Source organism: Panthera pardus, unplaced genomic scaffold (genome assembly GCF_024362965.1).
Source record: "Panthera pardus isolate Hobbes unplaced genomic scaffold, ASM2436296v1 HiC_scaffold_25, whole genome shotgun sequence".
NCBI classification, from domain to species: domain Eukaryota; kingdom Metazoa; phylum Chordata; class Mammalia; order Carnivora; family Felidae; genus Panthera; species Panthera pardus.
The window spans coordinates 14,456,031-14,478,280 of NW_026526821.1; the positions used below are offsets into that span (position 1 = coordinate 14,456,031).

Here is a 22,250-nt window from a genome sequence, read left to right on the forward strand (position 1 = left end):
GTCAGCACAGAGCCCGACACCGGGCTCGAACCCGTGAGCCATGAGATCATGACCTGAGCCAAAGTCAGATGCTTAACTGACTGAGCCACCCAGGCGCCCTGGAAAACAGGCACTTTGAAAAACCGCAGACTGCTGCCCATTTGTGGAAGACTGGAGCTGGAACCAGTATTCCCAGCTCTCCTTTTTTTTTTTTTTTTTTTTTTTTTCATTTGGGAAGACTGAGGCCCGGAGAGGGCCTGGAGGGGCTTTCGCGGCCTCTCCCAGCCCGGTGGCCCCAGAACCCTCATCTGTGCCCTTACACGCTCTCCCGGAGGGTCTGACCCATTGCCCACACAGGCCCCTGGGCCTCGGAACTGCTCCTCTGAGGCCCGGCCAACTTTCCACTTTCCTGGAGCTCCAGCCAGGTGTGTAAACAGGCCGATGCAATTCCTGGTGATGCAGCAGGGAGCAAGATCGTCCCCTGACCAGACTCAACAGGACAGTGCCCTCTGGACTGATGAGCAGGATGTTCTGACACCCCCCAGACCCTGAAGACACAAAGTCAGCACCTTAGCAAGGCCGGACACGGCCGGGCCTAAGCCAAGTCACGCACGCGCTCCCGAGTCACCCTCTCTGGCTAGGACGCATCAGGAAAGAGACGCACAAGGCCACAGTTCAGAGCACCTCCTGACCAGTCCCTTCCCTTCCCTGAGCCTCAATCTCCTCACCTGCAAAGTGGGCATAATGACACCAACCTGCTGGGAAGACTTGAAGGTGTCTGATGCATAGTAGGTGCTCAATAAAGGAGCCTGGCTGTTACCGTTATCTGCATAATAGGGGTACCAGGCTCTTGGCCCTGCTGCCTGTCCCTGAAATTTACAGGCGAGGGGCAACGAAGGGGAAGGAGCCTGTGTTGTCGGGTCGGGGGAAGCACGACACACAGGACCGAACGGTGATCCCCAGTCGATAAAGAGGTTGGAAAAGGGCCTGGGGTGGGGGCACAGACCAGGGTGGGCCAGGAAGTGGGGTTTGATTTCAATCGTATTAAGCGCTCCTACGGGAATGTGCTGGTCCCTGGGAGGCTGCAGGAAACGAATTCAAGTTTGTCGATGTCCTGCCCCACAGGCCTAATTCATGGCCCCTTTTCTGTTCCCCAAGAGGCTCCTAAGAGTCACAGCCAACACCTCTCCAGCACGGCTCAAAGCACTCAAGATCCGCTAGCTAGCACATTTATGCTTCCTGCGGCTCTGCGGGGCAGGTGCTGTTATCGTCCACATTTACAGACGAGGAAACTGAGGCACAGAACGGTTTAGTCACTTGCCCGAGCTCCCAAGGCTTGGGGGTGGCAGAGCTGGGACCCAAACCCTGGCACTCTAGCTCCAGAGTCGGTGCTCTTAGGCACGATGGGTGACACAGGGGTAATGGACCCATCTTATAAGCGGGCAGGTCGAGGCCGAAAAGCGAAGCCACTTGCCAACACCTCACAGTCACTGAATGAGCAGCGGGACTGGCATTTGAGCCTGGGTCTACCTGGCTGAAAGCCCACACTCCTTCGTGGTCCAGTGGAGGCAAGGGGTAAGGAAGGGACTGCTGCGCTAGACTTGTTGGGGACATCAGGAAAAGCTTCCCAAGAGACACCTGTCACCCAAGTAGGAGTTCAGAAGTCTCTCGGGGAGCTCTCTGAAGACAGGAACGAACACAGGGGGTCAAGCATGACATGTAGGAGCTTGGCTTTCACCGCTCGGGTTAAATCCTGGCTTTTTCATAGGCTGTGTAACCTTAGGCCGGTCGCTTGGCCTCTCTGTGCCTCCCGTTTTCTCTATACGCAGGTATGATGATAATCGAGGATGTTTGTGAAGGTTTCGACAGACGTTGGCTGACTTCACGGACAAATCGCCTACTACGTTCTAGGCTCTGGGGCACGCTTTAAATCAGGGATTCTCAAGCATTTTGCTCCCCAGGAGACGGCTGGCGAAGTCTGGGGACATTAATGGTTGTCACAGCTGTGCTGGAGTTGCCGCTGGCATCTAGCGGGTGGAGGCCAGGGATGCAGCGAAACATCCCCCCGTGCCCAGGACGCCCCACGACTAAGTCCTCGGGCCCCAGACGTCGGTGGTGCGGGGCTTGAGAACCCTGCCTTCAGTGTGTTTGTTATTTTGATCCCCACCCCCCGCCAGCCTGTGAGGCAGGCGCGGTCACGTGCCAAGGCCACGAGGGGAAGTGCTGGCCTGTGGGCACACGGCCTGGCTGCAGACGGCCTCACGGGGCCGAGAGGGTTTGGAAATGGAGGGCGTTCCAGGCGAGACGAAACCCCGGCCACCCAGCCTAGCTCACAGACCAGCTCCAGGCAGGCGGAGCTGACCCGTTGTCCCCTCTGCCCTCGGGACTCTCGGCGGGCCGGGCGGGGGACAGCCACCTTTGCCTTGGCTGGGAGAAACAAGGGAAGCCCTTGTTCACTGCCACCCACAGCCTCAATTGTCCCCGAGCTTTCACAGGCTGCTTGCACCTTTCTCTCCTGACAAGCTGCTTTCCCCGCTGGCCGGGGGCCTGGAACAGAAGGGGGGGTGGTGAAGGAAGACAAATCCTGCCCCTCCCTGCTCCAGCCCCAAACACAGACGTGTAGACGGTTTGCTGGGGGGTGGGGGGGGTGTGTGTGCGAGGGGCGCCCACGCCCGGGACCGGGACGTGAAATGTGGGGACCCAGAGGACACGGCAGATGCCTGGTGCGGCACCCTGCCCACGGGTCGGCTCCCACCTCTTGTAGGGGACCCAGGGGACCCCGGGGACTGAGTCCCATTCTGAGAGCACCTTCTCACCCCCGCTGAACCGACCGTCAACCCGGGAGGCCTGGCTCCGTTTCCCGCTCCTGACCTTTTTCTTCGGTGGGGCCTGGGCCTCCTCCGGGCCTCGGCTTTCATCCTCTGGAAAATGGGTCCACCCACGATCACTGGGCTGGGGTGCCCGCCCCCAGAATCCCTTTCTGAGGTGGCGAGGGCAGAGTCATGAGAACACGAGCCCTGGAACCAGACTTCCTGGACTCTTCTCGCTCTACCCCTTCCTGGCTGTGTGACCTCGGACAGGTGACTTAGCCACTCTGTGCCTCAGTTCGTCCTCCGTAAAATGAGGACACTGCTAGGACCCACCTCATAGGGGTGCTGTGAAGATTGGCTCATACACCTTAGAAACTTTCGGCTGTGCCTAGAACATAGGAGGTGCTACGTTCACGTTTGCTAGTTGTGTATTCTTAATAGCGTTCGCGTTTACAAAGGAGCCCACGAATCCGGAGGTCTGGAAGTGCTTCACGGGAAGTGAGGCTTGCTCCCGAATCCTCTTGGCCTCCTCCCTTTCCTCACTGTGTGGGTTCTTGCGTCTTCTGAGCTCTGTTCCCTTCCTCGTAAGATGGAATAAGTTCCTCTCCCAGGGGCTGCCGAGAATATTAAGTGAGCTAGTGCTTATCAGAGAAAAACGTCTTTTTCTTATTCTTGGCCTGAAACCTGGAGCCCCAGAGGCCTGAGAAGTGAGGGATTGTGGGCAGTGGAGGGTCATTGTCAAAAGGGGCTTGGAAACTCCACAGGTCGGGCCTCAGCGGCAGGGGCCAGCTTCCCCCCGTCATGCACCACACCGGCCCCCAGGATGCCTGGAGCGGGGCCAGCTGGACCAGAGTAGGGGTGGGATGATGGGAAACAGACCTGAGAATGTGAGGAGCAGGGCAGACCCCCAGTGCCTGAAGGAAGTGAGGCAAAGTAGTGCTTGCAGGGAATACGTGGCCTCAGCTGACCCGGGATGGATGCCAGCATGGCCAAGAACTTGCTCTGGGAGTGGGGGGAGCACTTGCCCGCCTCGGTGTCCTGATCTGTCTCAGGGGCCTGCCTACCGCATGGGGCCATGGTGAGGATCCAGGGCCAAGAGCTTCGTATCCAGTAAAGTGCCCTGAAATCGCGGGGACCCTGTCTTGTTCACCGATGCACCTTCCCACACCTGGCACACAGTAGGTGCTTAATAAATGTGTCCACAACAAATACGGAATAAAAACGGGTATTTCTAGTTTCCTGTGTGCCAGGCCCTGTCCACGAGTGATGAATACGTTCAGTCAAACACTATTCATTGAACACCTACTGCATGCTGGTTGCCATTCCAGAGGAACGTGGCAGTGAACCAAATAGTCGTAAGTCTTTATACTTGTGGAACCGACGTTCTAGACGGGGAGACATTGAAAACACCCACAACGGGTAAATAAGTAAGATCTAAGATATGCCGGATAAGAAGAAGTACCCCGGGGAAATAAAATCGGGGAAGGGGAGTGGGAAGTGGACAATGCAGTTTTAGAGTCAGGAAGGTTTCGTTGAGAAGGGACATTTGAACGACTACCTGAAGGAAATGACACTTGAGCAAAGCTGGGCACATGTAAGGGAGGAGCAAGGAAACGGCAGGTGCAAAGGCACTGAGGCAGAGCGCGGCAGGTGTGCAGGAAACATCAAACGATCTTCTTGGGCCCTCGAGACAGCCCTTCCCGGGAGACAGACCCCTGGCCCCCTGGTCATGGAGAAAGTAAGCTCAAGGGCCGAGCTGGGATTTAGAGTCAGATCCTGTGCCAGCGCCTTCAGGCCGGAGGTCCCTTCAGCCGGAGAAAGGGCTTCTGTTCGTACAGGGTGGGGAAGGGGATCTGAGGAGAGCAGGGTGAAACGAAGAAGCTTAGGTGTACCCCTGCCCCATGGTGGGAACCGAAGGGCCCTCTGGACGGCTAGGGAGACAGGCCCAGAGAGGTAAAAAGAGCCACCCAAGGTCCCACAGTGGGCGTTGCCCTCTTTTTTCGGAACAGCGTGTTCTGTCCTTCTTGGGCCGAGTCAGGCCCCTGGGGCCTCGTGGGTCCCGTGGGGCTCCCACCCTCCCCACCTGTCTGTCTGGCTCGTGAATGGTTAGTGAAGCTTGGGCAGCTGTGTTGTGCGAGCTACCCCAGGAGCACTTTTAATGAGTGGCTCCAAGAGCTGGAACTTGTTAGAACATCTGCTAATGAGTCCAGGGGTCTGACCCAGTCCAGTTCAAAGGGAGGGTAGGAGGGTGAGGTGACTGCAGCCTTCAGGTCTCCCGAGGCAGGTCACTTCCTACCGCTTCTTCCTCTTCTCCCCCTTGCGTCTAGGGCCTGGATGGACACGGGTGGGTCCTGCTTCCCTGGGTGTTTTCAGGCCCAGGAGAGGGTAGGCGGGAGCCCTGGTTGCAAATTAGAGACCCAGACCTCCCGGCTGCCTCCACGATTTCCCTCTGGGTCGCCCTGGGCTAGTTTCTGACTTAACCTTCCGCGCCCCGGTCTCCTCCGGAAAATGGGCACACGGAACTCACCCTCAAGGTCCACGCTGCTTATCCTCAAGACTGAACAGACGCAGAGAGGGCGCGAACGGGCTTGTAGAAAGCCTTTCTGTTGAGGATCCTTTTGTTTTCTTTAATAGAACCTTCCAGACTGCGTGTAGAACCAAAGTCGCAGTAAGTCTAAGGAGCTCGGCCGCGCACAGAGTTGGTCGCTCAGTGCTGGCTGTTACCGTCACTGTCGTTCTCGGTGCTGAGCCTGGTCGAGGGCTCTGGGCTCAGACCATGTGGCGGGAGTCACACTTCACCCCTGGCTAGAAATCCACGTGGAGGAAAGAGTCACGGAACCTGTCTGGGCCTGTTTTCTCGTTTCTAAACAGGGTCTTGTGCCAGGCAGCTGAGTTAGTGAGTGTCAGAGGCATGCTTGGTGGCTGGCCGGGGCAAGGCCTCCGGAAACGGTAGCCGAGTTGGTCTCCTCTCCTGCTCACATTGAGGCAGTATGACCTTGGGCAGGTCGCTCAAGCTCTCTGAGCCATGGTAGACTGGGGACAGAGGTTGTGGCTGTGGCTGCCTCACGGGGCTGGGGGTAGGGCTAAAAACAAGGAGTCCGCGGGAACCCGCCTGGCGTGGAACAGCGTTCGGTGCATGTGGCCATGTCGAGTAGCGGTGGTATTGCTCTGAGGCAACGAGGGACAGTCCTTTGAGAGACTGGGGGCTGAGGGGAGAGAGGGGACATGCCCAGAGCGTCGCAGGCCTTTCGGAGAAGGGCCATGGCCACGTTCCCTTTGATCGCCCTCCCGGCTCTCTCAGGACGGCGTAATATGCCTCCTCGTTTACGAACGAGGACCCAGAGGCTCGGGAGGGACACGTGTCGGTCCAAGGCTTGCAGCGTGTTGAGTGCTGGACGAGGGTTTACTCCCAGGACCACGTGGCTCCCGGTGGCCTGTGCCCCTGAGCCGCAGCTGGCTTCATTCCCCCCCCCCCTTTTCAAATGGAGGCCTCGTGCCTAGATGCCTCTTGGCCTCTCTCAGGCTCTCTCCCGTCTTGCCAGGCTGGGCCTTTTCCCTGGGCCTGTCGTGTGTCTGCTCCAAACTCCCTTCCCTTTGGGGTCCATATCTGTGTCCCGCTTAGAATCACCACCTTTGTCCTTACAAATCATTGGGGTGAAATCGCGCATTTCGAAGGGCAAGAGAGTAAAAGAAAAGCAAAGGGGGCAAGACACAGAGCTCGTCAGTAACGGGGGACGTTTTGTGAGGTGCTAACTCTGCCATCCATCGCTCCCAGCCCTTCACCGACGTTAACTTAGTTTCCCCTTGAGACAAGAACTATGAGTCGAAATCCTTATCGTCACCATCATCCCTGTGTTGCGGATGAGGAGACGGAGGCATAGAGTCAAGTCACGTGCTCCAGGAAGCATAGAGGCAGGATTCGAACCCAGGCACCCCGGCTCGGGATGCCAACGGCGTGACTCATAGGGGCCTCTGCTTTCTGGGGGATCAGGCCCAGATTTCAGCCCCCGGGTCCTAGCTCCCCATGCAGGTCTTGTTGATCTCATCAGCTCCTGCCTCTCGGGGGCTGGCCTTCCTCCGCGTGCTGGACCATCCTGGCGACGGGGACGCCATCGCTCCTGTGTCACCTGTGAGCAAACCGAGGCTCCGATGGGGAGGCAGCCTGCTCGAGGTCTCTCACACCAGCAGCGATGGCTCCAGAGGTTCCGGTCACGGCACGGGCCCTGAGCTGGGGTCATGAGAGGATATGCCGGGAGGCTTAAGGCATGGTTTCTGCCTTGCTAGAGTTCGAGGCTTCCCGCAGTCGGCCCTGCGCACTCCTGGGGAAGGGGCATTTTCTGGGCAGCGGGAGGGCACCACCGTGGGCAGCTGGCCCCAGTCCTGCGCCCTGAAGGGCTGGCCGACCAGCTCTCTGCCTGGCATGGGGCCTCCAACCGGTGCCCGCTGAGAGCCTGGCCGTGGCTCAGCGCCCTGACAAAAATGCCCGCAGCGACCCAGCAGGGAGATGGGGCGCAGGAGGAATGATGGCCACAGACACAGTTTCTGGCCAGCGCCTGACCCTGCCCCAGCGAACAGACCGTTTGCTGAGTGAGAAGGGGCAAGCCTGGGGGCACCGGGACAAAAGTGGCCTCGTGTCTGCCTGGAAATCATTCCCCAGCTCAAAAATTAACCACCTGACACGGCATTTTCTTCTTTCTGCCCTACTCATCTCTGCGTATTTTGTCCGCAGACTTTAATCCCTGTAGTAACGGGTTGGCTAAATCCGAGAGGCTGGGATTTCTTTGGTGGGGGGTGTGTGTGTTGGGGGGGGATTATAAGGCTTCCTGTAAGAGATGGCTGGGTTGGATTGGCATGACTAGGTCAGGGTCAGGGACTCTGGTGACCAACCCCACCATTCGTGGCTCCCACCCGGGGCCAGGAGGGGCATAAGCCAGATGAGGCACCCACAGAGCAAAGTTTAAGCTGGGCTCTCCCTCATCCAGCCCTGCTCCCGACTCCTCTGCCTGGCAAAGCTCAAAGCACAACAGTCTTTCAATGAAGCAAGGTACAAGTTCCTCACCTCTCACTTGCTGTGTGACCTCAGGCAAGCCACTTTCCTTCTCTGGGCAGCCATCGTACCAGGGCTTAGGGTAGACCACGGTTTCTCAGCCTTCACACTAGTGACGGTGACAGCGCTGGGAACAAATAATTCTTCCTTGTGGGGCCGTCCTGTGCATCGTAAGATGTTTAGCAGCATCCCTGGCCTCTACCCACCAGGTACCAGTAACACCCTTTCCATCATGGCAGCCCAAAGTGTCCCCAGATAAGTGCCCCCCAGGGGACAAAAGCCCCCCCTGTTGAGAACCATCGAATCGAATGATCTCAGGGGGCGCCTGGGTGGCTCAGTCGGTTAAGCGTCCAACCTCAGCTCAGGTCATGATGTCGCGGTTCATGAGTTCAAGCCCTGCCTCGGGCTCTGTGCCGACAGCTCAGAGCCTGGAGCTTGGAGCCTGCTCTGGATTCTGTGTCTCCCTCTCCCTCTGCCCCTCCCCAACTTGTGCGCTGTGTCTCCCTCTCTCTCTCAAAAATAAACATTAAAAAACATTTTATGCAATGATCTCAGGTTCATGCTGGCTCTCATATTTTAAGATTTATTTTAAGAATGACGAATAGCATTTTTGAAGCCTAGCTTCAAGAAATTAAACCTGTATTATTAAGACTATAGTACCATTACTCTCTGATAACTACTAATAAATAAAACATAACAGCTCATATTTATTGAATATTCTCACATGACTATCACTGGGTAACTGCTTCTTCTATTACATAAAATAAATCACTCTCTGAGGTGGGTACTATTATTATGTGCTTACAGCAGATAAGGCAACTGAGGCAGAGGCCAGTTAAATAACCAGATCACACAACCAGAGTGTGGAAGGATTGCATTTCTAATGCAGGCTTGCCCAATCCCGATGCCCGTGCTATACTTCTGTTATGTAAAAGGATTAGAAAATACAGATATACAAAAAGCAAGACCGTAGTTTCTGGGAACAAGATTGCTAGGTGGGAGGCACTTCTGGTTTAAGTTGGTGGCATCCAGCCTTTTCTATTCCATTCACCTTTCTGAAGCGGTCTGCAAGCAGCAACAAAGAGCAACAAACAGAACATGCCGTCGCGAGGAAAGGCGGCAGTCCCCAACGCTGCCCCGGGTGCAAAGAAGGGCTGACGACGGCAGTGGGGTTTGGACCCCACTGCGGGACACCAAGAGCGAGGCGAGAGCCTTCGCGGTTCCTGGGCAGAGGGCAGACTCTCCCCAAGCAGTTTTCGACTCCCTGAGCCCTGCTGGACGCTGGCGAAGCCTGGGGCACACGCAGCAGGGAAGGCTGAGTCCCCGAGACCCATGTGACAACACAGATGAACTGGATAAGGAGGCTCGAAGACCCTCGGCAGGAAGTAGGATGCTTTAAGGGGGCAGGAGGAAGACAACGGATGGATGACGACCAGCTGTATGGTTGTAACGGGTCTCGTTTTCTCCGTCGAAGAGGCGTAAAGCCCAAGGAGACCCCAAAGAACTGGGACATTCTTGGGACTTCACACTTAGTCCCCACAGTGAGCTCACTGCCTAGAGCAGAGACCCACTCCAGGGCAGTGCCGGTGAGACAGGGTTCCGAGAAAATTCGCAGAAACATGCCTAGACACCTGCTGCCTCGGCTCCCCCCCACCCTCGAACATCCCCTCTCCCCACGCCTGCCTTTCACAAAGAACTCGTCTGAAAAGAAGAATGCCCCTCATTCTGTGTTGATGTGGAGGAACCAGCATGAAAAATAAAAAGACAGAGGACATCCAGTAAAAAAGGAAACAATAAATGCTGAAGCGGCTGTGGTACCAAGTAGGAGAAACTACCGAACAGACGTTTCTCTGTGAAATATGAAACATAAAGACATGATGGCCTTCCTAAAATAAATCTCAAGATCAGGAAATCAAAGGGTCAAAGAGGAGACCGTGAAAAGGAGAAGGGCGTGGGGAAAAAAAAAAAAAGCCCTGTTCCGGAAGTGGGTGGGAGAGAACAAAATCAAGCCGTTCTAGTCTAAAAGCCATACTAGAAACCGAAAGGTGGAAAAAGATTAAAAATATAACCGGGGACGTGATGTCCAGGTGGAAGACTGAACAAAATGAGGCAGAAAAGAAAGAAAGGATGAGAGGAAAAATGATCAGTATGGAATCCAAAGGAAATCTGACTTCCGCCTAACTGGTGTGGCTCAAGGCGAAATAAGGAAACAAACAAAGGAAGCAGAAAACAGCACAACTCCCTCCACTTACATCCCGATGAGCCCCTTGTAAGTTGAACATATCGCGAGTCGAAAATGCGTTTCCTGCACTTAACCTACGGAACGGCACTGCTTAGCCCGGCTGCGCTCGGAACACTTACATCAGCCTCCACTTGGGCGAAGTCATTGGACACGAAGCCCACTTGATAATGAAGTGTTGAATATGTCAGGGGATTTATTGAATACTTTAGTGAACATGGAAGGCAGAACAGTCGTATGGACGCGCCGTGGTCGCGAGCGTGTGGGTTGTTGACCCTCGGGATCGCGGTGGCCGACCGGGAGTTGGGGTCACGGCCGCTGTGCAGCGTCACGAGAGAGCCGGGGAACATATATGGCCCGTGCTGGCGGGAAAAGATCAAACTTAAGAACTCAAAGTACGCTTTCTACCGAACGTGTGTTGTTTTTGCACCCTCCTAACCTAGAAAAATCATTAAGTGAAGCCATCGTACGTTGGGGACCGTCAGTATTAGAATCTCTAATAGCAGAAAACTGCCCCGAAACTAAAGGAAAAATATGCAGATTTTGTCTCCCAGAAAAAAGTAACGTATAGAGACTCATCAACACTGAGATGTGTATGTCATGGTAACATTAAGGGACTAGAGGGTTAAACAAAAAAATCTTCTGGCTATCCAGGCAAAAAATTCTGGTGAGCTATAAGGAGGAAGAAATCAGGCTGGCCTCAAATTTCTGCACTAGAACAATGACATGTCTAGTAATCTTCACAGAAAGGAGCACACCCCCAGTGTGTTACAGATCTAGTGCTTGTGTGTATTCAGAGATTGTCTTCTTTAAGAAAAAACCAGGGTCGCTTGGGTAGCTCAGCCGGTTAAGAGTCTGACGTTGGCTCAGGTCATGATCTGGAGGTCTGTGGGTTCGAAGCCCGCATCGGGCTCTGTGTGGACAGCTCAGAGGCTGGAGCCTGCTTTGGATTCTGTGTCTCCCTCTCTCTCTGCCCCTCCCCTGCTCGCACTCTGTCCCTCTCTCTCAAAGATCAATAAACTTAAAAAAAAAAAAAAAAAAAAAAGACAAACCATATGTGTAGTTGAAATTTGGAAAGTAGGGAGAATAATGAAGAAATAGACATGTATTCATTCATAATCTCACTCCTAAAACAGCCTGCCCGACGGTTGCATATTCCAGATGCCTTTGCACACATCTCTTCTGATGGGATCCTCTCTAATGTAACATCCCCGGGTCATTATTATTATCGTCAGTCGGCAGGTGCAGGAACTTGGGCTCAGAGCGGTCAGTGGCTTGCCTTCAGAGCTCCATAGTGGAACCACCACACCCGGGCTTCCTGGCCCTCGAGCCCATGAGCATCTCCATCGAACACAACTTTCAGTGATGATGGGCATTTCTAGCTGTTCCATCCGGAATGGTAGACCCTAGACCCTAGTCTCAAGTAGTGAGCTGAGCCCCTGAAACGTGGCTCACGTGACTGAGACACTGAAATTCTAAATTTCCTTCTGTTTCAACGAATTCAAACTTGCAGAGCAGCGTGTGGCCTGAAGCTCTGTATTTGGCCAGCCCGGCCCTGGAGATCTCTTTGGCATTCTTTTCCCTTCTAAGAAAAAGGCTGGCCACTTTCCGTTCAGCATCCCCCAACCCCATCCACATGAAGTTCGCCCAAAGCCTGGCCCGTGAGTCAACCGTGATAACCGGGACCAGCCAGAGCTTCTGGCACCTGTCTTATTGGGCCGCAGCCTCCTTCAAGGGCATCCCCACCCCTGGAGGCTTCCGCTGAGTTGCGCCAGCTTCTAATGGCAGAGGGGACGGGCCAGGCAGCTGAGAGATATTTCACCTGAGGCCATGACTCCCTCGACCGTGGGCCACCTCAGCAAGATGACCGACCTGTCCTGAACAAAGTGGCGAGGAGGCCAGTTGCTGACTCAGAGATGACCCAGAAAGGGAGTCTGTGCAGGACCAGACACCTGCCCCAGCCAGAAGTTAAATTTCAAAGGAATGAGGCCTTGGGATCACGTGACTCTGTGCTTCGACCCAAATCTGCCCTTGAGGGATCAAGGGAAGTCTCCATTTGCAGACCAGCAGAAGGAGTCTCCGTGCAGCCAAGTGGCTGGTCTGAGTTCATGGAAAAGAGGACCCAGACGCAGAGGTGGGACAGATGTGCTGTGGGCTGGAATAAAATCATGGATCCACCCGGACCCTACTCCCTGGGCCATTATTTATTTAATCTTATTTTTTGAGAGCGAGACAAAGCACGAACAGGAGAGGGGCAGAGAGAGGGAGACACAGAATCCGAAGCAGGTTCCAGGCTCTGAGCTGTCGGCACAGAGCCTGACGTGGGGCTCGAACTCACGGAGTGCGAGATCATGACCTGAGCTGAAGTCGGACGCTTAACCGACTGAGCCACCCAGGCACCCCTCCCTGGTCTACTGTTTAAATGGCAACCAGGCCCGGGTGTGGTGAGATCTGCTTTTGAATTCTGCCTGGTCCTCAAGAGATCACTGTTCCTCACCAGACCTCCGTTTCTATAGCTGTAAAATAGGAATTTTAAAAGGGAGTGGAGATTTTAAATATAGTGTCCTAGGATCCCTAGTACTCTGTAAACAACTTGATATTAGATTCGGATTTGGGTCCGTGTAAGCCCTTTTCTGGGATTTTACACCAATGAAAACCATTTAAACTAGAGATCATAAACCGGTGACCATGGGCTTGCTACTATTTGCCGATGTGGGCTTTTTGTTTTTGTTTTTGTTTTTGTTTGCCTACACTTTGCTCTTACGAAGTAAATCTTTTAAAACTCTGAGCTTCCACATAAAAGCACAGTTTCAAGCTTCTTTTGAAAAAGCAGGAGATCTGGCATCGTGGGGCTCATGTTCTCATCAACCGGGCAGCAGTCGGTGTTCTTGGACAGGCCTGTACTTCCCGTGTGTCGCCGTCCCCAACTCCTCCCTGCTGCCCTCGAGACGCTGAAGCCCAGCGCCAGCTCTCATTTGTCACCAAGCTTGGGCTTTTCCACTCCCCTTCCAAAGGGATGGCTTTCTGTACCTACAACACTGTCAGACTTGAGGAAACGATGTGATGTTTCTCACACCAGCCCACTCCACTCACTCACTTGTCGCCCGCCCTTGAGTTTAGATCCCTGACTCGGATCGTTTCTTCATTCATTGAAGAGATATCCATTGAGGCCCTGGAGATAGACGTGAACAGATAAAGGCAAGAGTCCTGTTTGTTTGGAGCTTAGGGTCTGGTTGGGGGAAGAGAGAACAGGAAGCCAGCAAACGAGAAATACTCGGGTTAATTGGGAAGCGCTTGACGAGAGCAAGGCCAGACAACATGGAAATCAGACCATAATCGATAGCCTGGTCAGAGTGGGACTCCCGGAGGAGGTGACCTTTGAGAGGAGGGCCAAACAACAAGCAGGAGCCAGCTGCACCCGTGGTCAGGGTTGAGGGGACCCAGCAGAGCGGGCAGTGGGTGCAAAGACCTGGAGGCAGGAACTGGCTCGGCCTGCTTGGTCTCTGAGAGCCCACCACTTAGTGTGTACGTAGGCAGCCCCCCTCTCCAGGCCTTGCCTGCACGCCTCCTGCGCGATATTTGCTCTCTGGAAGTCGGTTCCGTCCTCAAGGCCTGGCAGGGATGGGGGGTGAGGGCCAGTACTTATTAATTCCCCGCCAGATGTCTGGCATCCAGCTGGTGATTGTGAACCCAGTTGCCCACAGGAAGCTGAGCTGGGGCAGGCAAGCAATTTGGGGTCACCTCGGCCCTGCTCCAATCCCTAACTAACCAGCAAGGTAATGAAACACACTCTTGACCCACTTACTGGCAAAGCCCCATGCCGGCCAAGGATCAACTTCCCAATTCCCGCCATTTGCCTCGGGTCACCTCCCCAGCTGACCTGTGCCGTATCTGGAGTGTTCCTCCGCAAAGGACTATTGTTGACATCTTGGCGAGAGCACCCAGGGTGGTGGGGGTGGGGGGAGAGAAAGAGGGAGCGAGTAGAGGGAGGAGAGCGAAAGAAACAGAGGGAGAACAGGGGAGGGGAGGAGAGGGAGAGGGAGAATACAGGCCTGGGACTCGGAGCCTTTGAAAGGCAACCCTTACAGCCAGAATTTACCGGAAACCTCCCCCCCTCCACTATATAATACGCGGTAATTGTACACTTCACCAAAGGACCTATAAGATGGCACCCCCGAAGCAGATGTATTTGAATGTTCACAGAAGCTTTACTCGTAGTTGCCCCAATCTGGAAACAATGCAAATGTCCGGCGGCAGGAAGACGTACAGATAGAGGGTGGTGTGTGCCCAGGATGGAGTAGTACTCAGCAGTAACAAAGAATAGACCGCTGACATACACAGCCACGTAGAGGAGCCTCATGGGCATTGTATGGAGCAAAAAGCATACAAGCTCATCCTGTCTGATTCCGTTTAAGTCCCAGGAGCACGCAAAACCCATCTATAGCAGGGAAAATCACAGCAGCGTTTTGGGAAGGGGCATAAGGATTGACCTGAAGGGGGCAAGAGGGAACCTTCTGGGGGTGATGGAAGCGTTCTGTATCTTGAAGGGGATGTGATACGGGTGAGTTCATTTGTTAAACCTCACATTGTACACTTAACAGCGGATGCATTTGGGGCGCCTGGGTGGCTCAGTCGGTCGAGCGTCCGACTCTTGATTTTGGCTCATGTCATGATCTCACCGTTGGTGAGTTCGAGCCCCTCCTTGGGCTCTGCGTTGACAGTGTGGTGCCTGCTTGGGATTCCCTCTCTCTCCCTCTCTCTCTGCCCCTCCCTGCTTGCTCTTTCTTTCTCTCTCAGAAAATAAACTAAAAAACTTAAAAAAAAAAAAAACCAATGGATGCATTTGATGGTATGTAAGTTATAGCTCGTAAAGCTGATTTTTGAAAAGCTGTGTTTTGTTTTGTTTTGTTTTGTTTTGTTTTTCTCTCCTGCTGTTGCTCTAAAATGTATTCAGCAGGGGATGTTCTTCTGTGGTCACTGGGATAAAAACTCCTGCAGACCTCGTGACTTCTCCCATCACTGTTGAGAAGTTCTAAAGTCCTCTGGTTACTTTAATACACAAGCACGGTCTCAATCCCGAGATCAGAACGGGCAGTTCCAGGTCCCGATTGAAACAATGAGCTTGGTCGGAAGGGAAGCCTTTTCCAGCCCCCCACCTGGGAGCTCCACAGGCCCGGAGCCTGGTAAGAGGGCTCTCCTTTAGGGTTGGTCCTCTCCCTTTTTCTGGAGTTTCTAGGTGTCTGACAGGCACTGTGAGAGAAGGCATGGGGGCAGGCAGAGGCAGGTCAGCGCCTGACGGGCCTCTCTGCCCAGCTGGCTGTGCCTTCTGGGCCCGGGGCCTGGCACATTCTCTGACACGTTCTCTTGTGAGCATCACAGGGGGTGGAGGTGAGAGGGTACCCACCCCCAGCACCTGCCAGAACAGTCCCCTTCAGGGATATGCTTTTCTCTGATAGGCTGCTCCCCTCCAGTGCTTGGATTTCCATGGGTCTGCTGCATATGAGCTCTTTGGGGGGCCCTAGAGCACCTGAAAGCAGACCTCCTAGGCAGGGCTTGAGTTCTGGTGAACTTCTCTCCTTGTGACCCACCTCCAGTCCTCCAGAAATACTTGGCCTTTACCCTTCTCGCCTCTTTGGAGTATGGGTCCAGCTAGGGTTGCCAGACGAAATAGAGTTGCAAAATTTCAGATAAACAATGAATAATTATTTTTGGTATAAGTGTGTCCCACATATGACATGGGCGATGCTTATGCTAGAAAAAAAAAAAAAAAAATTATTCATTGTTACCTGTCCTGGCACTGACTGGACGTTTGGGAACAGCCTGCTTAGCTTCTCCCACCTCCCCTTCCTGCCATAGCTTCAGGCTGAGCAGAGGCCCGGGAGCCAGCACACCTGGTTCTTATCCAGCAGGCTGCCTTGGTGGTCACTTTCATCACTCTGTGCCTCAGTTTCCTTATCTGTAAAACGGCGATCATCATGGGACCGACTTCACAAGGTCGTTCTGACAAGCGCAAGTCAATTGAGATAACAGTTGGGACGGGGTCTAACGCGCAGTAAGTTCCCGGTACGTGAAGGTGTATGATCAGTCTTGATATGGTGCTGGTGTTGCCATCATGCAAAGAGGGAGTGCGGTAGCCTCCAGTTAGCTTCTGCTCTGGAGGAGAGAAGCCATAATGGAAGGGTGAGGCTCCGGGGATGGGGCGTTGGCAGGGGGCGGGGTGGTTATTAGGAGCGTGCTCTTTACGAGAAGTGGGGCGGAGGCAAGAAGCAATGGCGGGCCACACATGGCGAGACCAGGCCAGTGGGCTCGAGGACTGGGAGAGGCTCCAGGGATGCCAGAGAGTCGAAGGATGCGGGAATGGAACAGGGGTAACCGTGGATCGTGCAGAGTGGCACAGAGGCGCATGCTCTGGACCCGGATCGCCTGGGTTCGAGTTCTGTCTCTACCTCAGCAACCCTGGGCAAGTCACCCGACTCGGTTGTCCCCTCAGTAGAGTGGAGAACGTAGTGCCTGCCTCCCAGTGACGGTGGGATGGAAGGAGTTAACGTGTGTGAATTGCTCAGCAGAGCGCACGGGCAACAGTAAGCACCTCGGTCGTTGCTAGTGTTCCTTTTACTTGGGAGTCCCTTAAATGCTTAAAGAAAAGAGGTTAAAATTAGAATTCCTGTCTAGACTAACTCGTTTGTGCGCGACAACATTACCCTGAGACTGAATGACTTCGGTCACAGCTTTATGTGCACGGCCGAATCGATGTCCCTTTCCAACCTCCCCTCAAAAGTGGGGGATAGTAATAGTATTTCTTATTGAATGAGTTCATACATGGAAAGTGCTGGAACTTAATAAACACTCAAAGCTGTTGGTGGTTTCGGTTGTCATTGTTCCTGTCATTCTTTTGCATAGTGACTCGAGGCAGGCTAGAAAAGGAAACTGGTTTTTCAGATGACTTTGTGTGTCCCATCAATGCTGGACCATTATGATATTCTCTTTTCTTTCCTTTTAGTGCCCTTGTCAGGATGACTCAGTAACAGGGTTACCCTGGCCTCACACCATGAATTGGGAAGTGTTCTCTCTCTCTATTCTCTGGAAGCACTTGTGTAAGATGTGTGTTACTTACTTGTTAAAAGTTTGGGAGAATTACCGTTGAAGCCAGCAAGCCTTAGAGGTTTTTTTGCAGGAAGGTTTTTAATAATCGATTCCATTTCTTTAATAGATACTGAAACATTCAGCTTTTCTCTCTCTTTTTCTGATGGTTGGAGACATTGTGTTTTCCGAGGAGCTTTTCTGTTTCTTCTAAGTTATCACATTTATTGATATAAAGTTGCTCATACAATCCATTTATTATCCTTTGGAAACTGTGAGATTAGATCAGTTTATGAGCGTGGGGCCCCGTGATGGGATTACAGCCTTTGGAAAAAAAAGTGAGCTTTCTGCGTGCACACAGCAAGTATGGACCAGGTGAGGACACAATGAGAAGATGCCCATCTGGGAGGAGAGCTGTCACCAGAACCCAAATCTGCTGGCACCTTGATCTTAGATCTTCTAGCTTTCAGGATTGCGGGAAAGAAATGCCTGTTGTTTGAGTCACTCAGTCCATGGTATTTGGTTATTTCAACCCCATGGTACATAAAACAAGATAGACGTGGCCTGTCTTCCTGAGCCAGCAGCAAAATTTGACAGAAAATAATTGTATACTTTAAAAAACAGTTGCATTATGGAACATGGGACCAAACATGGGTTGAAGAACGTCAAGTTTGCAACAGAATGTGATCCAGATTCCTGGGGTGTGGCGCGGGGGGGCGGGGCGTGGTGGTTTGCACGGATGTCCTGCCTAGAAGGTCACAGCAGCGTCCTGGAGCATGGGCACCAGCTCTCGATATCTGATTGCCAAATTGTCATAAATTTGGCCAGCCAGTTGTGAAACATAGATATTGTTTAAAATGAAATTATACGAACTTGTGATTCAATGTATTAAAACAGAGGTAATAGATACGCAAAGCTCACCACTTCCTGATTATTTTACTCTCACCTGTGGTTTTAGGATTACCAATATCTGCTTTATTTACATCAGTATGTGTGGAGGAAATGGTATGTAGCGATGCGATATCTCCGGGCTCATTCCAACGCTGTGTTCAGTGATGTCTCTTGATAGCTTGAAATCAACCACGTGGGGGTATTTACACCGTAGAAGTTGACAAACACCACAAATCAGGGCTTAGCTTTTTGTTTTGTGGCTTGTCTAGATTTACGAGAGTGATGGAAAATGGTAAAAGTCCAGATCAAACTTAACAAAGTGTGGCGGTCACAGCGGTTACATGGTGAATAGCCCACCCCCGCCCCGGCAAGATGAGGGAATATTCTTCCAGTATTTGAAAACTCTCACTTGATTCAGTAAAGAAGTGACTCGCGTCATTGGTGAATGAGTGAATTCCTGACATACTTCATTGGTTCCCTCTTGTCTTAATTATTAATGTAAATAAAAACATAAGCTGACATTCATAGTAGAACCAAATTCATTGGTCAATGAATGAGTGACTTCTTAGCTGAATTGAATAGTAATCAAGCAGTTTTACACACACGCGCGCACACACACACAGACACACAGAAAGAGCTTTGCAGAATGCCAGTTGTCCAACATTTACCATCATACCTCTGCTCCTGAGAGACTTGGTGAGCAGAGTCTGTGAGGGTCATTTGAGTTTGAGAAGAACCAGCCATAGGGGACCGTTCCATGATTGGCGGGGTCACATTTGCTGGTTAAAGGGCAGTGACTATGCCTCACTCATTTTCCTGGCCTCGACTCCCGGTCCGGTCGTTGAGAAAACAGGATGCGTCTTCGAGGTACGGAAATGGATTGTGGGTATATCTCACAAGTCTTCCCCAGCTCAGTAAATGACAACTGCTGAGATCAACAATTGGAATCGCTCCTGGTTCCTCTCTTTGCCTTACACCTCCTAACAGATTCTCCACACAGCTGTCAGGCTCTTCCTTGGAAACAGACCCAGAATTTGACCGCTTCTCACAACCTCCACTGCCCCCCGCCCCCCGAGACCCTAGTCACTAGTAATTTTTGCTTGGATGATTGCCAAAGACATCAGTCCCTCTGATCCTGCCCTTGCCTCTCTGTTAGATGGATTAACTCATCCTAGTGTCTGCACGTAGCTGATGCCTGGCCTGTGTGGCCGAAGGTATGTTCTGTTCAGATGGTGCCTGTTGAGATGGAATACAGGTCAATGTCCTGTGGACTCTGAATGAAGTCAACCAAACCTCCTGGGAGTGAGAAATAAGGAGCATAAAATGGCACCAGACAGCACCAAATTCAAGAAATAGTCTGTGTTTACTGGAACATGCGAGGTCATTGCCTTGAGAGAACATAAGAAAGTGAGGTCAGGACAGTAAGTAGCTTTATTCAACAGTGACCATGTGAATAGTAAGACACTCTTTATGATGGATCCTATGGGATACTGATGCATCAGAAGTGAAGGCATTGTCATTACTGCACTCATGTTTCTAGAAGGTGCCCTTGTACTCCTTTGCAGCTCTCCTTCCCCCCACCCCTCCCCCACCCCACAACACCTCCTGCCTGAGCCCTGACAACTGCTGATCTGTTTTGTTCCGGATCTTTAATATTACATTGTCAACTTGTCATAGGTTCTAATATTCAGCTGATAACAGTTGGGGGTACTTGGTTAAGAGCGATGACTCTGGGGGCACCTGGGTGGCTCAGTCGGTTGAGCGTCCACCTTTGGCTCAGGTCATGATCTCGCAGTCCGTGAGTTCGAGCCCCGCGTCGGGCTCTGTGCCGACAGCTCGGAGCCTGGAGCCTGCTTCCGATTCTGTGTCTCCCTCTCTCTCTGCCCCTTCCCCGCTCATGTTCCGTGTCTCTCTGTCTCTCAAAAATGAATAAACGTTAAAAGAAAATTAAAAAAAAAAAAAGCGATGACTCTGGAGGCCAACTACCTTGTTCTGCACAATCATCGCCTTGCTTGTGACCTCCTTGCATCTCTGCTTCTGACCCATAAAATGGGGATGCTTACTCCTCTGGGATTTTGTGAGGATTAAATAGTTCCTGGTACTTAACAGCCCAATAAATGTCGCTTATTCTTATTACTGTTTGCAGAGTGTGTGTTATGTGTTGGTCATTGTGCTGTCATGTAATGGATGTGCCAGCGGCCACTGCTTCACTCCCCACATCTCCCCTGGCACTCACCAGTCTGCACGTGCCCGAGATGCTCTGCACGAGTGTGTTCTCTCACCGCACGTGGGGCAGGCTGGAAATGCTGGAGAGTCAATGCTCCCAGGAGCAGCCTTCCACCAGTGACGGCCAGGAGTTGGCAGGTGAAAAGCCAGCTTCCTTGCCTCCCAGGAGGACAGCTCTGAAGCATGAGCTACACTCTCTCCCAGGGTCCCCCATCAGGACTGAGCCCCAACTGCCCACAGGGTTAATCTTCTCATTAATACCCAGTCTGTACTGGCTTCCTTCTGTTTCACTTCCCTGTTGCCTTTCCAGAACTTTCTGGGATCCTCTACCAACTAAACTATGTTCAGTCTTCATGCTCATCTCGGCGTCTACTTCTAAAACGACGGAGTGTTTCGTTTAATCCTCAATAGTCCTGTAAAATGGACAGATGTCGCTTCCCCCTTGCACACTTGAGCAAAATGGGGCTCAGGTGATGTTATCTGTTCAAGGCCGAAGCTCTGGGCACTCACGCTCTCCACAGCCTCCCTGAGGAACATGCTCTGATGGGCGCTGCCCCAGGACCTCTTCTTGCCCTGCCACCTGGGGCTCCGCTGACCCCTCCTGAACTACATCTCCCCCTTGCAGGAAGGCCGCTGCCTGTTTGTCATCCTGCTCATGGCGGTGTACTGGTGCACGGAGGCCCTGCCCCTCTCGGTGACAGCCCTGTTGCCCATCATCCTTTTCCCCTTCTTGGGCATCCTGCCCTCCAACAAGGTCTGCCCCCAGTACTTCCTGGACACCAACTTCCTCTTTCTCAGCGGTCTGATCATGGCCAGCGCCATTGAGGAGTGGAACCTGCACCGGAGAATCGCCCTCAAGGTCCTGATGCTCGTTGGGGTCCAGCCAACCAGGTAAGAGGGACCGCATCCCTTGGAGCCCAAACCCACCCTTCCTGGTCTGGTCCGGTCACCCAGGTCAACAAGCTTATCGTGTCCCACCTGCCATTGACTCATTCAATCCCCGGATGTTTCGCAAGCCAGCCACAGTGCTGGGCTCCTGGGTGGCTCTCAGAAGTGCATGAGAATCATCTGGGGAGGCCACCTGAAATGCATACCCCAGGCCCCACCTGGGGGGATTCGTGTCCAGTAGTTTTAGAGACGGCCATTTTAGCCGTGTGACTCGGGCCACTGGGGGCTGAATCCCACCTTTCCTGCTCTGAGAAATGACTTCACTCCTCTCTCTTTGCCTGTAAAGTGAAGGTACAATAGCTTAGACCTGTAAGAGTGCAGTAGGTCCTGGCCGATATCATCCTACTTTGCTATTTAATAGCCCAGATGCCAAGGCTGGTGGGGAACGGGGGACAAGATGGCCTTGGAGAGATAGGGTGGCAGGGTCCATTTCTGCAGGGCCTCAGGCTCCCTGGCTAGGATTTGAACTTTTGTTCTGAGAGAAATTAAACGACCTTTAAATAGGGTTTCAAGGGTGCCTGGGTGGCTCAGTCGGTTAAGCGTCCAGCTTTGGCTCAGATCATGATCTCGCGGTCCATGAGTTCGAGCCCCGCATCGGGCTCCGTGCTGACAGCTCGGAGCCTGGAGCCTGTTTCAGATTCTGTGTCTCCCTCTTTGTCTGCCCCTCTCCCGCTCCTGTTCTGTCTCTCTCGCTCTCAAAAAAATAAATAAATAAACATTAAAAAAAATTTTTTTAAATAGGGTTTCACTGTTCTTTTAATTTTTTTCTTTCTTTGCAATTTGTTGCATCTTAAAGATCCCTTGCTAGAATAGTGTTTTTAAATGTCTAAAGCTCACAACACATAGGATGGAAAAAAACAACAACCACAGCAAAAATGCAGTCACCCAACTAGATTTTTAAAAACACACATATTTGTGGGGCGCCTGGGTGGCTCAGTCGGTTGGGCATCCGACTTTGGCCCAGGTCATGATCTCGCAGTTGATGAGTTCGAGCCCCGCGTCGGGCTCTGTGCGGACAGCTCGGAGCCTG

General features: G+C 52.7%; 1 protein-coding gene across 2 annotated transcripts in view; it reads left to right on the forward strand.

Annotated features, from left to right (window-relative positions):
• SLC13A3 (solute carrier family 13 member 3) overlaps positions 1 to 22,250 on the forward strand; it is a 74,326-nt gene that overhangs the window by 6,945 nt on the left and 45,131 nt on the right. For both annotated transcript variants that reach the window (XM_053890195.1, XM_053890194.1), the window contains exon 2: positions 20,898 to 21,163. In XM_053890195.1, the coding sequence (XP_053746170.1) occupies positions 20,898 to 21,163 (266 nt within the window). The remainder of the gene's footprint in view (positions 1 to 20,897; positions 21,164 to 22,250) is intronic.